Source organism: Lynx canadensis, chromosome B3 (assembly GCF_007474595.2).
Source record: "Lynx canadensis isolate LIC74 chromosome B3, mLynCan4.pri.v2, whole genome shotgun sequence".
Classification (NCBI taxonomy): Eukaryota; Metazoa; Chordata; class Mammalia; order Carnivora; family Felidae; genus Lynx; species Lynx canadensis.
Window position 1 is genome coordinate 32,341,325 of NC_044308.2, and position 17,391 is coordinate 32,358,715.

At 39.9% G+C, this 17,391-nt stretch overlaps 1 protein-coding gene across 2 annotated transcripts in view; it reads right to left on the reverse strand.

Moving 5' to 3' along the window:
- REC114 (REC114 meiotic recombination protein) overlaps positions 1 to 14,765 on the reverse strand; it is a 113,648-nt gene extending 98,883 nt beyond the window's left edge. For both annotated transcript variants that reach the window (XM_030317755.1, XM_030317754.1), the window contains exon 1: positions 14,607 to 14,765. In XM_030317755.1, coding sequence (XP_030173615.1) covers positions 14,607 to 14,765 — 159 coding nt within the window. The remainder of the gene's footprint in view (positions 1 to 14,606) is intronic.
- Positions 14,766 to 17,391: the final 2,626 nt, after the last annotated feature.

Here is a 17,391-nt window from a genome sequence, read left to right on the forward strand (position 1 = left end):
GATACAAGAGCAATAAAGGAAAACTAAATGTATACAAACTAGTAAAGAACAATTAGAACTTGAAATTTTAGGGGCACTTGTGTGGCTCAGTCAGTTAAGTGCCCAGCTCTTGATTTTGGCTCAGGTCATGATCTCACGGTTCATGGATTTGAGCCCCATGCTAGACTCCATGCTGACAGCGTGGAGCCTACTTGGGATATTCTCTCTGCCCCTCCTGCACATGCGCACACACTCTCTCTCTCAAAATAAATAAACTTTAATAAAAAAGAATTTGAAATTTTAAAAATATCAACATTTATCACAGCATCAAAAATATGAAATACTTAGGGATAAATGAGGAAAAGTGAAAGACCTGCACACTGAAATTGACAGAAATTTAAGAACATGTAAATCTATGGAGACATTTTGTTCACGGATAGGAACATCTAGTATTGGTACAATGCTGAGGCAGGCAGAATAATGGCCCCTCAAAGATTTCCATGTCTTAATCTCTAGAACCTATGATTATGCTTTCTTATGTGGCAAAGGAGACTCTGCAGAGGCAATTCAAGTTAAGGATCTTGAGATGAGAGAGCGCCTGGATTGTACAGGGGGGCCCAATATAATCACAAGAGTTCTTATAAAGGAAAGAGGAGGCAGAAGAGTCAGAGAAGGAAATGTGATTGATGGCTTTGGAAGATGGAAGGTAGTACAAGGCAAGGAATTCAGGTAGCCACGAGAGGCTGGAACAGGAAAGAAAAAGGTTCTTCCCTAGAGCCTCCAGAAAGAATGCAGCCCTGCCGACACCTTGATTTTAGCCCCATAAGACCTATTTTGACCACGAGAACTATAAAAGAATAAGTTTGAATTGTCATAAGCCACTAAGTTTGTGGCAATTTGTTATAGCAGTAATAAAAATTCTAAACTCTTCTGTAGAGATTAAAAACACCATATATCAAGCATTTCACTAGGTTAACATTAACAAAGTACTACCCACTATACACCAATTTCTTTTATAAATATTTAGGAAAGAAAAAAAAAAAACATGGCAAGGAATGTCCCTGACCTTGAGCTTCATTCATTCATTTGTTCATTCAACAAATATTTATTGAGCACCTACTAGATGTCAAGCGTGTTTTTTTTTTTTTGAAAGATGCGATACATCACTGAACAAAATATTAGTTGGCCTCATGGAGCTAATGTGGGATGGGATGCTGGGCAAGGGTAGAGACTACAATAAACAAGTATAATTAGTGGCACTCTAAGGGTGGGATGTTGAGAGCAGTCAATCCTGGTTCAGGCAATAAGGGAATGCTTTGTCAAGAATTTATAAACAATAGTCAAACTGACTAACAAGCACTCTGCTTTTTACTACTACCACATGCCCACAATTCTAATCAATGTCACTGAGAAAATACTCCCTGAAAAAAGTCTTTTGTTGGTCTTAGTTCCAAACAACTGCTACAATTACTGCTAAGTTTAAATAACACATATGTAAGCTTCAAATTATCATATTGTTATTACTTATTCTTTAATAAACTTGGTCTTTTACGCATTCATTTGGAAAACTCCCAGTTATAACATTGGCCCACTTAAATGCAGACTTAACCACATACATTTGTTTCAAGAATAGCTCACAAAGATTTGAAATACTTCAAGCTTGTTTAATGCAAAGTTCTTGTCTCCAACTCTTTCTTAGGATGCAGTTTACTTCAAACCTGTGGTACTATGTCCTTCTGCATTTAAACTAGATTCAAAATAAACAATGATAGCACACTGATTGTAAAGACAAAAAAACGGATTTAAGTTACTCAAAATCTGGGACCTCTTGGTATTTAGATTTGTGTTTAAAAGTGTGTTTTAAAAAATTGTAAGTGCAACTGACAAGATGGAACATTTTGTTGAAGTGTAAATTTTAGCTCACACTAAAAGTATTTTACTAAACTTTAATAATAACTTTAACATTTTAAATTATTAAATGTTTCCAAACTAAAGAACAAAAAGGAGAACAAAACAGCAATTTTATCATTAGTTGCTTAGATTGTACCATTGGAGATTCAGGTTTTTTAATCACTTGTTAGTTTGTGGGTGATTAATTACATAAAGTATCAGCCTCTAATAACCAAAGAATCAAAGTTCAGTTAACAAGATGTAAAAACAGTTGGCTAAGGAGTTATGCTTTTTTCCTGTCTTATACTATAATGTGTATTTCCCTTTTCTCATTGATTTTACTGCCATGAGTATAATAATGAAGCTCAATAGAAAAATTTACTATCTACAAAATAAATGAACAATTTCATTTGTGAAAATTTTATGAAAATAATGTCATCATTTAGGGGAGTGGAGTGTTAAAAAATTATCCACTCCAGGGGCACCTGGGTGGCTCAGTCTGTTAAGCATCCGACTTCAGCTCAGGTCATGATCCCGTGGTTCATGGGTTTGAGCCCCGCATCGGGCTCTGGGCTGACAGCTCGGAGCCGGGAACCTGCTTCAGATTCTGTGTCTTCTTCTCTCTCTACCCCCTCCCCCACTTGTGCTCTGTCCTCTCTCAAAAATAAATAAACATTAAAAAAAAAAGTTATCCACTCCAGGGGCGCCTGGGTGGTTCAGTCAGTTAAGCGTCTAACTTCAGCTCAGGTCATGATCTCGTGGTTCATGAGTTTAAGCCCCACCTCAGGCTCTGTGATGACAGCTCAGAGCCTGGAGTCTGCTTCAGATTCTGTGTCTCCCTCTCTATCTGCCCCTCCCCTGCTCATGCTCAGTGTCTGTCTGTCTCTCTCTCTCCCTCTCTCTAAAATAAATAAAAAATGTTAAAAAAAAATTATCCACTCTGGGTGTCAAATGCTCTAGGCACATCACTTAACATAATAAATAAATAAATAATCTAGTATATCAGAAAGTGCTAGAAGGTAGGGAAATAGTAAAGCAGGGTCAAGAGAATAGGAGTGAAAAGACAGGGCATGAAAGTTACAATATGTGGTCACAGTAGGCATCATGAGAAGGTGAGGCTTGAGCAAAGACTTGAAGGCATGAGAGGGTTACACAAATATCTGGGTATATAATACTATTTTTCAAATATTTGTTGTAATCCTTCATCTAAAAGATCTTAAAAGTATGCTCATACATTCTGAAATTGTCTAATTAGAAGTTTCTAAGGAGTTAGGAAAAACGGTAGCTTGCATCCTTACAGTCTTTCCTTCCCAAATCCAAACCAAATACCAATTACCTTTCCTTGAGCAGTTATGAATTTTTTTAACGTTTATTTATTATTGAGAAACAGAGAGAGAAAGACAAAGCATGAGCAGGGGAGGGGCAGAGAGAGGAAGAGCAACAGAATCCAAAGCAGGCTCTAGGCTCTGCCCAGCACAGGGCTCAAACCCACAAACCACGGGATCATGACCTGAGCCAAAATCAGACACTTAACTAACTGAGCCGCCCAGGCACCCCACCTTGAGCAGTTATTAAAAATCAGCATCCAGGGGTGCCTGGGTGGCTCAGTTGGTTAAGCATCCAACTCTTCTTGGTTTTGGCTAGGGTCATGATCTCATTGTTCGTGAGTCTGAACTCCACATCAGGCTCCATGCTGACAGTACAGAACCTGCTTGGGATATTCTCTCTCCCCTCTCTGCCCCTCCCCCACTCACATGTGTGTGCATACACTCTCTGTCTCTCTCAAAATAAGTAAATAAACATTTTGAAAGAAAGAAAGAAAGAAAGAAAGAAAGAAAGAAAGAAAGAAAGAAAGAAGAAAGAAAAGAAAGAAAGGAAGAAAGAAAGAAAGAAAAAGAAAGAAAGAAAAGTCAGCATCCAGGGGCACCTGGGTGGCTCAGTCAGTTAAGTGTCGGACTGTCGGGACTCTTGATTTCAGCTCAGGTCACAATCTCATGATTTGTGAGATCCAGCCTGTGTCTGGCTCTGCACCAATAGCACAGAGCCTGCTTGAGATGCTCTCTCCTTCTCCTTCTCTCTGCCCCTCCCCTGCTCATTTGCATGTGCACATGTGCACACACTTTCTCTCTCTCTCTCTAAAAAAAAAAAAATAAAACAAAAACTGGTCCCTTTTATTTAAAAAAAAATTTTTTTTTTTAACGTTTATTTATTTTTGAGACAGAGAGAGACAGAGAATGAACAGGGGAGGGGCAGAGAGAGAGGGAGACAAAGAATCTGAAACAGGCTCCAGGCTCTGAGCTGTCAGCACAGAGCCCGACGCGGGGCTTGAACTCACGGACCGTGAGATCATGACCTGAGCCGAAGTCGGATGCTTAACCAACCAAGCCACCCAGGCGCCCCTGGTCCCTTATCTTTTAGAGGTAATTGAAATAATCGATAAAATGGTATGCTGTCTGAGATTTCCTTCAAAATAACCCAGTGGACACAGGATATAGATGAAACCAGATTGGTCATGAGTTGATAACTATTGAAGCTGGTGATACATACATGTGAGTTTACTATACTTTTTTTATCTATCTTTGATTATGTTTGAATTTCTTTATAACAAAAAGTTTTATAAGAGCCTTCCATTTTCTTTGTTGAATAGGTAGAATTATGGTTAAGGAAAGCATTTAGCTTACTACAAAGCACAGGAATACTACATGCAGTGTCCTAACTCTACAAATTCCAAATATCATAATGCCTAGTATAATCCAGGCATCTGAGAAAAGAAATTACTTATTTCTGGTTCTTGGGAAATATTTTTAATGAGTGATGATTTAGCATTTTACTGAAATGTTCACATTAGCACAATATGGAAAGCTCAAAGAAAAATGTTATCTCTAATGACCAAGTCATCAGAGAAAAAGACATTAATTTTAATTTGTCAGAGAGAACATTTATCCTGTTCACATCTTCTCTTCTTTTTAGTTTCTAACCTAAATGTGGCTTAAGATTTAGGTCATCAAAAAAAGTATGCACGGTATTGGCACAAAAACAGACACATAGACCAATGGAACAGAATGGAGAACCTAGAAATAAACCCATGCATATACAGACAAGTAATATTTGACAAGGGATCCAAGAATACTCAATGGAGAAAAGACAGTTTCTTCAATAAACGGTGCTGGGAAAACTGGATATTCACATGCAAAAAAATGAAACTAGCACCCCATCTTGCATCACTCACAAAAATTAACTCAAAAGGGATTGAAAACTTAACTGTAGGACCTGAAACCATAAAACTTCTAGAAGAAAACACAGGGAAACAGCTCTTTGACACCGGTCTAGGTAATGATTTTTTTTGGATATGACAACTAAAGCACAAGAAACAAAAGCAAAAATAAACAAGTAGACTACATCAAACTAACAAGTTTCTGCATAAAAAAAGAAACGATTAACAAAATGAAAAGACAACCAATGGATAAGGCAAAATATTTGCAAACCACATATCTAACAAAGGGTTAACATCCAAAATATACAAGCAGCTCATATAACTCAATAGCAAAAAAGCACATAATCCAATTTTTAAATGCGCAAAGGACCTGAAAAGACATTTTCCCAAAGATGTTCAAAAGGTATATGATATAGGGCTCAATATCACTAACCATCAGGGAAATATAAATCAAAACCACAATATGTTATCACCTCAGATGTGTTAGAATGGCTATTATAAAAAAGACATGAGATAACAAGTGCTGGCAAGGATATGGAAAAAAGGAAACCCTTGTACACTGTTGGTGGGAATGTAAATTCGTATAACTATGAAGGAGAACAGTACAGAGGTTCCTCAAAAAAAAAAAAAAAACCATTAAAAGAACTACCACATCATCTAGCAAATCCACTTCTGGGTATATATCTGAAGAAAATGAAATCACTACCTTAAGGAGATATCTGCACCTCCATGTTTCCTGCACCATTATTTACAATAGCCAAGACATGAAAACAATCTAAGGGTCAAGAGACAGATGAAAGGATAAAGATAATTTGAGACTTATACATACACAATGAAGTATTATTCAGCCATGAAAAAGAAGGAAATCCTGCCATTTGAAGCAATATGGATGAAACTTGAGGGCATTATGCTAAGTAAAATAAGCCAGACAGAGAAGGTTAAATACTGCATGACCTTACCTACATGTGAAATCTAAAAAAAAAAAGCCAAACTCATAGAAACAGAAAACAGATTGGTGGAGAATAGAGGCGGGCAAAATAGGTGAAAGTGGTCAAAAGGTACAGGCTTCCACTTATAAGTTCTGGGGATACAATATACAACATGATGACTACAGCTAACAATACTGGATTATATATTTGAAAACTGCTGGGGGTAGATCTTAAAACTTCTCATCACAAGGAAAAAAATGTATAACTATGTAAGGTTACAGATGTTAACTAAACTTACTGTGGTAATCATTTCACAATATTTACATATTTCAAATCATTATGTTGTGTATCAAAAACTTAACGTTATATGTCAATTATATCTCAATAAAACTGGAGGGGGGAGGTTTACATCAACATGACCTCTGTCTATTGTGGTGTTTTGACATCAATACAATAGGATGCACTAAGATATAGAGCCTATCTATTACAAGCTGGTTTTTCAGGCACAGTCTATACATTGGTTAAATCAGATACATGCATATTTTTATATTCTAATTTTATATGCATGTATTTGTGCAAGACTGCACTATAACACTAAAGTTAAAAAGAAAACAGTTAAAAGAAATGTATGAAAATATAGAAAAATATTTCAAATATACTTAGTTGAAAGGTTAAAACAGCATTACTCTTCAGATGTGACAAATTATGTACTTAAGGGTTTGTTTTTTTTTCCTGCTTTTGAGGCCCCTCAGAAAGTGTCACAGTTGTATATATTGGCCCTAAGGAATTTATGCATTACAAAATATGAAAAACATGCAAAACTGCTAAGTAGGCTATCAGCTGCTTCCCTCTTGGTAGCTAAAGTGCCTCATAAATTATTTCAACAAACTAGTAGAGTATATATGCTAATGAAAGTGATCTTGCTACATACCCATTACCAAACTATAAAATTCAGTGTTTTTGCTGTTTCATAGAAATGCTAAGTGTTAATAGTAACAATAAAAACAATTACAACAACATAACACCCAGAGCAAAAACAAACAAACAAACAAACAAGTAATGATACATACCTATTGCCACACAGCAATTATGCACTAAATAACAGGGTTTTTTTTTTTTTTTTGGTTATTGCTATTGTTATTAGAAAATGCCTTTGAGTTCCAACCAGGGAACCTAGGAATAAGCCTTCATCTTTTAGCAGTCTCCAGATTCAGAAGAGAAGAGTGTGTGGCAGACTTCTAGCTATTCTCTAATATCCATTTTCCTTTCTACATGGTAATAGAACTGCTGGGTTTTAGCTGGACACATGATCTTGTGGAATACAGACTACATATGCCAGCTGCCCACGCAGTTACGATGGCCTCAGGTCCAAGTCCTGGCCACTGTGCCGTAGGAGGTAGTATCATGTGGCAGCTTATGGGAAATCCTCCTTAAGAGACAGCATGTGTATATCCTTTAACTTCTTGATCCCTTTCTCCACCAAGCTGTCTGGAGTATCAATTCTATCATGGACTATTTGACCATGGCCACACGGGGCAGAGGAACAAAACAGGCTCCTCAGTTCCTAACACTGTGGAGTGTCATACCAGCCCTGAACTTTTATGTGGAGAATAATAAACTTTCATCTCATTTAATCCACTGTTATTTTATATTTTGTTACTCAGAGTCAATATCAATTCTAATTAATACAAAACATAACTGTTAACTCTTTAAAAAAAGCAAGCTGCATGAAAGAATAATAACTCTCAATGATATTCCTACATCTACATTAAGAGAAAATACCAATGTAGGAAGCAGCAGTGTACAACAGAATGAGGACTGGCTTGTATTCAGACTTGAGTTTTAGAACGAATTCTTCTACTTCCTACGTAAAACCTCTGGCAAGCCATTTAACCTGGGCAGGCCTCAACTTCTTCTATAAAATGGTAGTAAGACAGATCTAAAAAGTTGTGAGAATTGGAAGAGGTTTACGAAAATACTCTACAAATTGTAAACAGCTATATGGTATCAATTACTTTGTCAGTTATTCCTTCTTCCCCACCCTTCCTTCAGAATTGGAGCATGAGAATGGATTGCAGTACATAAACATAACCTGGAGCATCACCCCCAGAGACTGGTTCATTAGGTCTAGCACAGGAACCACAAAACTGCATTTTCAGCACGTACCCCAAGACACTGTTGAAAGCAATGTGCCCGTTACACCTTGAGAAACACTGCTCTATGATCAGGCGCTACCCATCCTTGTTATCCTGTGCTTGATGCTCTGTTATTTTAAGAGCGTGAAGAGGGGCGCCTGGGTGGCTTAGTCTGTTAAGCATCTGACTTCAACTTCGGATCAGGTCATATCTCACAGCTCATGGGTTCGGGCCCCACTCAGGCTCTCTGCTGTCTGTGTTGGGGCCTGCTTTAGATCTTCCGTCTCCCTCTCTCTCTGTCCCTCCCCCACTGGCATGTACTCTCTCTCTCAAAAATAAATAAACGCTAAAAAAAAAAAAAGATCATGATGAAACATAAGGACAGCTCCATAGCCTCTCCAGTGCCTCACTAAATGCTAAGTACCCAGTAGATAATTTAATAATATTTTGTTGAATTGATGAACTGAAGTGGAGAATGACAAAGTGGAACCAAATCAAATGACCCACGATTTCTGGCCAATAAAATAACAGGGACCGAATTTACCTTCCTGCCTGAAACAACTAAAAAAAACCAGGGCAAATTAGAGGACACAACAGTTTTCAAGACACTGGATATTAGGTAATAAAAAACATGATTCCTGAGAAATAACAGGAAACAAAGGGGAGCCTTACAACTGCCTGGAGAAAGTTTCCAGGCCAAAGTAGAAAGATGAGGGGCCCAGGCGGAACCAGGTGAGGTGTTGCTGAGTTGAGGGAATAGAGCTGTGAGTGCAGGAAGAACAGTGTGGCTACAGTTCACAGGACAGAATACCAGAGAAAGAACTCCCAATGCCTGCAGAGACTCAACTCTTCAGCATGTATGTGTGTGTGTGAGGCTGGGCAAAAAAACACCTGAAAGGATTTAAGAGAACAATCCAGAGACCTCACATAGGGCAGGGGATAGTGCCTGTTCTCATCACCTCAGGTGAAAACCCTCATAATTTCTCATTGGGTAGGATAGGCCGAAGAGTTTTGCCTCAGGTGTGAGGAAAAAATTAGCCCTAGATCAAATGCTGCTCTGGTCCCACCTGACAAAGCTTTAAAGCAAGACCTGAAAGGATCAAACTGTTTCCAGATAACTTATCCCAGAAAAGTCAAGAATATTTATAGGAATACAAAAATATCCTGCATCCAACAGGGTAAAATTCACAACATCAAGCATCCAATCAAAAATTACCAGTCATGTAAAGAAGAACTACTACTTTGCTATTTTAAAAATAGTTTTCTTGGGGTTTTACTCAATCTTAAATTTTCCTTAAAAAAAAAAAACCTGTCATTTTTATCATTTTCGCCCTGTGTGTTAATCTCAAAAATCCCTCATCTACATAATTGAACTGTTATTCCCCATATGAAATATTAACTCTTCAAAGACAAACAGCATAATGGTTAAAAGCACAAGCTTTGGAGGCAGAAAAACCAGACTCTGAATAAACTCTTATCTCTGTTCCTGGGCAAGCCACTGAACCTCTCTGAATTTTGGCTTACTTATCTATAAAATGGTATGATAATATTTGCTTCATAGGGCTTCTATAAGAAATATACCAAAGTAAACACTGAATAAACAGTAGCTATCATGTCATAATTATCACATCATCATAAGGAAAGTTTAGAAAAATTAGCATACACTCAAACATTTACTGAGGAACTATCATATGCTAGTTAGTATCTAGGCACTAGGAATACAATGAAAAAAAAAAAAAAGACCACTATAGAGAGGACCCGAAGTATATTTTATGTTGAATCCGCATTTCGTAGTTCATCTCAAGTACAAACTTCATATTGTTTCTTAATTTCTAAGTAGGGCAATTATTTTAAGTTCCTCCTATAAAAATTAAAGGTTGATTTTTTTTCCCTTTGAAAGGGAAAAATAAGAAATTGTCAGGTTCAACCAATTAGGGCATGTCTAAGAAATCCTGAAATCTGAAAAACGTGATAAAACTTTAATTTAAAAGGAAACTACAATTAACACCACCTTTCAAAATTATTCTGAAATTAGTAGAACAAATTATATTCAGACGTAAAATACACAAAATGGACCAATCTGTTATTGTCATAATCTTTTCAGAAAGGCTTGGGCTAACAGATGTAAGGGTTTAAAATCAAGTTCAATGGGGCGCCTGGGTGGCTTGGTCGGTTGAGTGTCTGACTTCGGCTCAGGTCATGATCTCATAGTCCGTGAGTTCGAGCCCCGCGTTGGGCTCTGTACGGACAGCTCAGAGCCTGGAGCCTGTTTCAGATTCTGTGTCTCCCTCTCTCTCTGCCCCTCCCCTGTTCATGCTCTGTCTCTCTCTGTCTCAAAAATAAATAAACGTTAAAAAAAAATTTTTAAATAAAAAAATAAAATCAAGTTCAAGTTTGTATTTCATTTGCTCATTCCACTTAAATGACAGATGGCTTAAATATTAACCCTATTAACAAAACATCTGCACTTTCATTATGAATCTACTTGCCTTACTTCATAACTCCATAAATTCATTTTATTAATTTTACTGTATGGTTGCCCATTTCATTCAAGGTCTTCTAAACCCTTGCCTCTCCAAGTGTGGTTCTATAACCAGAGCATCAGCATCACCTGGAAACTTGTTAGAACTACAGAATTTTATTCTGCATACCAGACCTACTGAGTCAAATGTGCATTAGAAAAGAATCCCCAAGTGAGTTCTTTTTTTTTTTTTTAACGTTTATTTATTTTTGAGAGACAGAGAGAGAGCACGAGTGGGGAAGGAGCAGAGACAGAAGGAGATACAGAATCCGAACCAGGCTCCAGGCTCTTAGCTGTCAGCACAGAGCCCGATATGGGGCTGGAATCCATGAACCCTGAATGACCTGAAGTTGGATGCTTAACCGACTGAGCCACCTAGGCACCCCCTCCCCCAAGTGATTTTATGCACAATGAAACCTGAATAGCAAAGTTTTAAATTCTTGATCTTTTTCCATACTTTTTTTTTTTTAACAGTATTACAAAAAGTTTATTTGCTTCCAAACACTGATTGACTTATCTCCAGATAGTAACTCTTCATCAAGAATAATTCAATTCAGGGGCGCCTGGGTGGCTCAGTCGGTTGAGCGACTGACTCTTGGTTTCAGCTCAGGTCATGATCTCACGGTCTGGTTTGTGAGTTTGAGCTGCATGGGGCTCTGTGCTGATAGTGCAGAGCCTGCTTGGGATTCTCTCTCTCCCCCTTCTCTGCCCCTGCCCACCCTCAAAATTAAAAAAAAAATTTTTTTTTTAAAGAATATTTAATTCAGACAAATAAATCCAATTGATATACATATATTAGATGTTCTCTATATATTTATGTCTCAGACTTGACCTTCCCTCTCAACCATGATTTCAAGTCTTAGAAGACTTGCTGTACTATCCATATTTTCTTGAGTCAACATTTTTGTGAGCATTAGCATGTGGCCACTGTGACAAAATCTTCTGTGTAATTAAACAACTATATAGAACAATACCAGATCAGTTCCCCCCATAATTTCAGAAAAAAATGAAAAATTCAAAATAATTTCAACCAAGGTTGAACTTGAAAGTTCCCTGGGGTGGGGGTGGGGGGGGGGGGAGAAAGTTCCCTAGGGAAAAGACGACCAGAATGATTCTATCCTCCACAATAATATATTTTTATGCTTTACCTAACACATATTTTTTACTGCAGGTACCACATAGTTTTAAAATAAGAAATTCACATGGGACTTAGTACAGTTCTTTAGATGGCTCATCTTTTATTATTACTATTACACAATAGTCACAGTGCACATAAAATAGAACAAATCTTGTTTTCTCTTTCGCTTTTCCAAAAAGAAAAATGACAGACCTAGGCTGAAACTGATCACAGCAGGTAGGATGCTTCAGCACAGATTCAAAGGAAGGTACAAATGTTCAGTTTTCAAAAGCACTGCAAAAGCCAACTTCATCTCTTGTCACTGGAGCTGTGGCTTTATGCCAAACATTTGAGAACTGTTGAAAAGTGCCATTCCTCATAAGCAATTATGAAGAGCTTTGCAAAAAGAAGGGAAAAATAACTGCAATAACAATGAACTCCTTACAATAGCCAAATGTCCATGGCCTCTGGGCTGCAGAATAAGAATCCAAGAGTTACCCGTGTACATCTGAGCCAACGCACCCAACACGGATGCCTTGGGAGAAAGAGTTTGAAGGGGTGTTAAGAGAAGGTGTGAAGGAATGTTATGGGCAATCTCAGAAATTAAATATGTCCTCAAACATGCCCAGGTTTTTTATAAGACACAATTATAGATCAGTCATCCTTCTATTTAACTTTACTCATGCCTTTTTGCATTTGCAGCCTATATAATTTTCCAGAATATAGACAGCATTCTACAAGAGTACAACTAAGTATTGAACTCCCTTTTTATGGCCCTAGATATATTGATTTCAAGCTTTAAGTAGTGTCCCTAGCTATAATATTCAAAAATTTGGCGAACAATTCATTATGCCCCATCTCTACTCTCATCCACAGCCAAGTCTCTCAGAAGAATGATCTAGGAATGTTAGCTCCACTCCCTCACCTACCTGTCACTCTTCAACCCGCTGCATCCACTTCACTCCACTGAAACTTCTCTTAGTAAAGACCATAAGGACCTTCATGTTGCTAAATCCAACAGACATCCCTTTGTTATCATTTTTCTCTACTTTGCAGCATCATTCAACAAAGTTCACTGTTCTCTCCCTCTTAAAACAACTTTCTGTAGCTTTGATAGACCTGCTTTCTCCTGGGTGCCTCCCAACTCCCTGCCCCTTGTCAGTCTTCTTTAGGGACTCTGTCTACTCTACCTGACCTACAAATGTTGGACTATCTTGGGACTTGGTCCTGGAATTTCATGTAATCTCGTAACTATAAATACCATCTTCATGCTGTTGACCCACCTTCAGCCTAATAACATATTTACATCTCCAACCCAGATCTTTCTCCTACACCAGTATATCCAACTACCTACTCAACATCTCCATATGAATGTTTCATAAACACATTTAAACTCAATACATCCAAAACTGAAGCCTTGGATCTTTCTCTCACTGTTCCTCCTCCAATGTTCTCGATTCCTTTACCATTTACCCAGTTGCTCCTGCTAGAAGCCCAGAAGTCCTTTACTCTCACCACTCCTACCCAATCAAGCTCCAAATCCTATCATGTTGGCCTCCAAAATATAGTTTCAATATGCCATTTCCCCAACCTCACTGTCATCCTCTCCAACACCCCCTCCCACTCTAGTCATCATCACCTGCCTGCTGCAATGGCATTCTAAGTGATCTTCCTGAATCTACTCCTATTCCCCTTCAATTCTGTCTTCAGACTTCGGCCAATGATCTTTCAAATATGAAGATTCTCCCACTTAAAACCCTTCAGTGCCTTCCAGCTTGTTTTAGGATAATGTTCACAAGGCACCTGTATACCTCTCCAGACAATCTCACCTCATGCTATCATTCCCTTTGTCCTCTAAATACCAGCCTTCTTCTTTTCTCCATACATTATACATGCTGAGGTTTTCCAGGTGTAGGGCCTTTGCATTTGCTGCAAACTCTACCTGAAATATCTGTTCTTTTACTCTTTTCCTACCCATTGCTACCCAAATCACACTACCATACACATGCACAGGCACAATCCAAAACTTCAGGGTCCACAACTAAGTCAAACCAGATCGAAAGGAACTGAATGATTAGCAACGCTTGGCGTTAAAATATACCAAACATACCACCACAACAGAAAATAATAATAGCAAACCCTTCTATAAATGTATAAGGCACTGATTTAAGTAATGTATATATGTTGACTTATTCAATGCTCACAACAGCCTTATGAAGTGGTTACTATTACTATCTCTATTTTAAGGTAAGTTAAATAAGGTACAGAGGGGATCCATAACTTAACCAAGGTCACAGAAATTCAGTGGCAAAGCAAGGATTGAAATTTAGTCCTTCTTCTGTGGGAGTGCTTGACTGCCTGTAGCGTGACAACTTGGTTATGGGCTATTCAACCATTGCTTCCACATAAGGGGTATGGAACCGGTCTAATAATTACAAAGTTATTTGGATAAATACTGTGTCCTCCGCTAGACTGGAAACATAAATGAGGGTAGGGACCATTTCGATCTTGTTCACTGATGATATAGTCCCGTCACCCTGAATAAAATCTAACACATAACTGACGCTCAGTAAATCTATATTAAATATATGACTACTCCCTTGCATAATTATTTTGAGAATGTCCAAACATGAGATATTACATAGATTTTTTTTTCTGTTAGCTGTAGCCATTCCTGTCAGTCCCGCGGTGTCCCCTCCTCCTGCCTGCATGGCATTCGAGGACTGAACCCTGCGTGGCATCTGGCCACGGTCTACCCTCCCTCCCCCACCTACCCCACGGGAGTGAGCGCCTCGCGGCTTTTCCCTCCCTCAGGCCTCACCTTCCATGTGAGGGAAGAGGCTGTCCCCGCGCCCTGACCAGGACCAGGAGGCTCTCCGGTGCCTGAGGGCATGAAGCGTCCATACCGCTGCAGAGGCCATTGGGTGGCACCTCCTCCCGGGAACGCGAGGCCTGCAGGCTCTTTTCCCGCCTCCGCCATGTTCAGCTTCCCGACGTGCACTGCAGGCGGGCACCTGCCAATCTGCGCAGCCAACCAATCAGGAAGCGAGACGGTCCAAAGCCCACCTCCCCCACTAGTGGAAGCCAATGGACGGGCCCGAAGACTCCTGCATGCTTCTGAGGCTGTGGGCACCTGAACTCTTGTGACCTTCTCCTCTTCCTTGGCAAAGTGGAGATAGTAACTTCCACCTTGAGGAGGGGCTGGGACGCTAGGAGATAGTAGTTGGCCTCTCCTCTACATCCTTGAGGCCCTCACCTTCCCTCAGGCCGCCCGTGTCACGGTCCAGCCCCTCAGACTGGGACATTTCCCAAAGCTGGCGGACTCCCTGTAACTTCTCCGCTCTGAGACTAGGCCCGCTGACTGAGGCTGCGTGGACAAGTATATTTCCCTTACTCACAGCAGCCTTTCAGATGACAGTGTCCCTGCCCACCCCAAACCCATCACAACACAGCATCAATTCCACCCGCCGTTCAGGAAGTAAGGCTATTTTCTCCTCGTTCTGTGGACATACTCCCTCCAGACCCTTAAGTTCTCTCCAAAAGAGAGAAGCAAATAGGTAGCATGCTGCAGGCAATAAAAGATGTGCCTCAATCAAACAGCAGGTGCAACTAAATGACAGGTCTGGGTGATTTAGAGTCGTTGACAAAGCACTTCTACATCTGTTATTTCATTTGCCCTCCCAACAACCTTGTGAATTAAGCAAAAAAGAGATTATTGCCCCCCATTGAATAGATGGGAGGCAAAATAAGGCCCTGAGGGTCAAAGCGATTTGCCCAGGGTTACACAACCAGAGCAAAACTGTGGTCTCCACAATCTCTCCCAAGTGTCCACCCCACTTGCCAAGATTTTAGGTAGTCACCGAGTCTGTGTCAAGTCAGAAGCAGAGTATACAGAGGATGGAGACTATGTTAACCAAACACATAAAATAGAGTTATAATGCAAATAATTTTTTAACATTTATTTATATTTAAGAGAGAGAGAGAGAGAGAGAGAGAGCGCGCGAGCAAGCGGGGGAGGGGCAGAAAGCCAGAGACAGAATCTGAAGCAGACTCCAGTCTCTGAGTTGTCAGCACAGAGCCTGGTATGACGCTTTAATCTACAAACCCCGAGATCATGACCTGAGCCGAAGTCAGTCACTCAGCCGACTGAGCCACCCAGGTGCCCGGTGCAAGTAATTTTTTTTTTTAATTTTTTTTAACGTTTATTTATTTTTGAGACAGAGAGAGACAGAGCATGAATGGGGGAGGGTCAGAGAGAGAGGGAGACACAGAATCTGAAACAGGCTCCAGGCTCTGAGCAGTCAGCACAGAGCCCGACGCGGGGCTCGAACTCACATACCGCGAGATCGTGACCTGAGCCGAAGTCGGACGCTTAACCGACTGAGCCACCCAGGCGCCCCTTAATGTTTATTTATTTTTGAGAGAGAGAGAGAGAGAGAGAGACACACACACACACACACACACACACACACACACACAATCTGAAGCAGTCTCCAGGCTCCAAACTGTCAGCACAGAGCCTGATGTGGAACTCGAACTCACAAACGGTGAGAGATCATGACCTGAGCTGAGGTCGGACACTCAACAGACTGAGCCACCCAGGTGCCCCACATATAATTTTTAAAACTGAATGTCAAAGGGTAGTAAGTGGATAGACAATGGTTGGAGAGGTGGTAACTTATTCATCCTTCAAAGCACCGATTAAATACCCACAGTGTGTCTAGTCACCCTTTGTTTACAGAAATGGTTAAGGCATGCATCTAGCCTTCTAGGACCTCAGCATCTTATAAGAAAGGTGAGAGGTACCCATGATACCTGATAGCTACTGCCACGTGAAAGGTACAAACCATGAAGAATGGCAGTGGCATTTCAGTGTGAACTTGAAGGGTGAGAAATTTTCCCAAGGGAAGACAGAAGAAACTGGAGGGCAAGTTGAGGAGCAAAGTTTCAGGGGTGAAGATAGTGACATAACCAGCTAGAGCGCAAGGTGTTTTAAGGAAGATGAAGCCACAAAGTTGAGTTGGGCCAAAGAGCACTGAACAGCAGCTTAGGAGAGTGAATTTTACTTGGTAGGTGATAAGCAGCTTGGAACGTGTGTGTAGGGGAGTGACACTGTTATAATGGTGGTCTAAGGCAGGCTGATTTTGGGGGGGCATACAGAATAAATTGCATTCAAGGCAAAGGATATATGTTACTTATCTTTCCATTAGCCAGTAGAGCTTGAAAGGGTCAGATTTCAGAAACTGTTTCTGAAGGTCCTCAAATGACACAGCACTACTGCATTTAATGTAGTAGTGAATAGTTAGAAATTTGGTTGGAATCCCAGTTCCACCACTTGCCAGCTGTGTGACCTTGGGGAAGTCACTTAACCTCTCTGTAAAATAGGGTTAGCAAATACAGGGCCACAGGAAGGATAAAATAAGATCATATGAGGGAAAATACTTGGTAAGTTACAAAGCAGTACACATGTTGGTGCTTTCTATTTGCAGGGTTAAAGTGACTTTCTGTGGGCTCCCTGTAGGCAGGAGGATGAGAATGGGAGCCTGACATTCGGTCTCAGAGGCACTCACCTTCCAGGTCCAGGGCTGTGGATGCTGTCAGACACC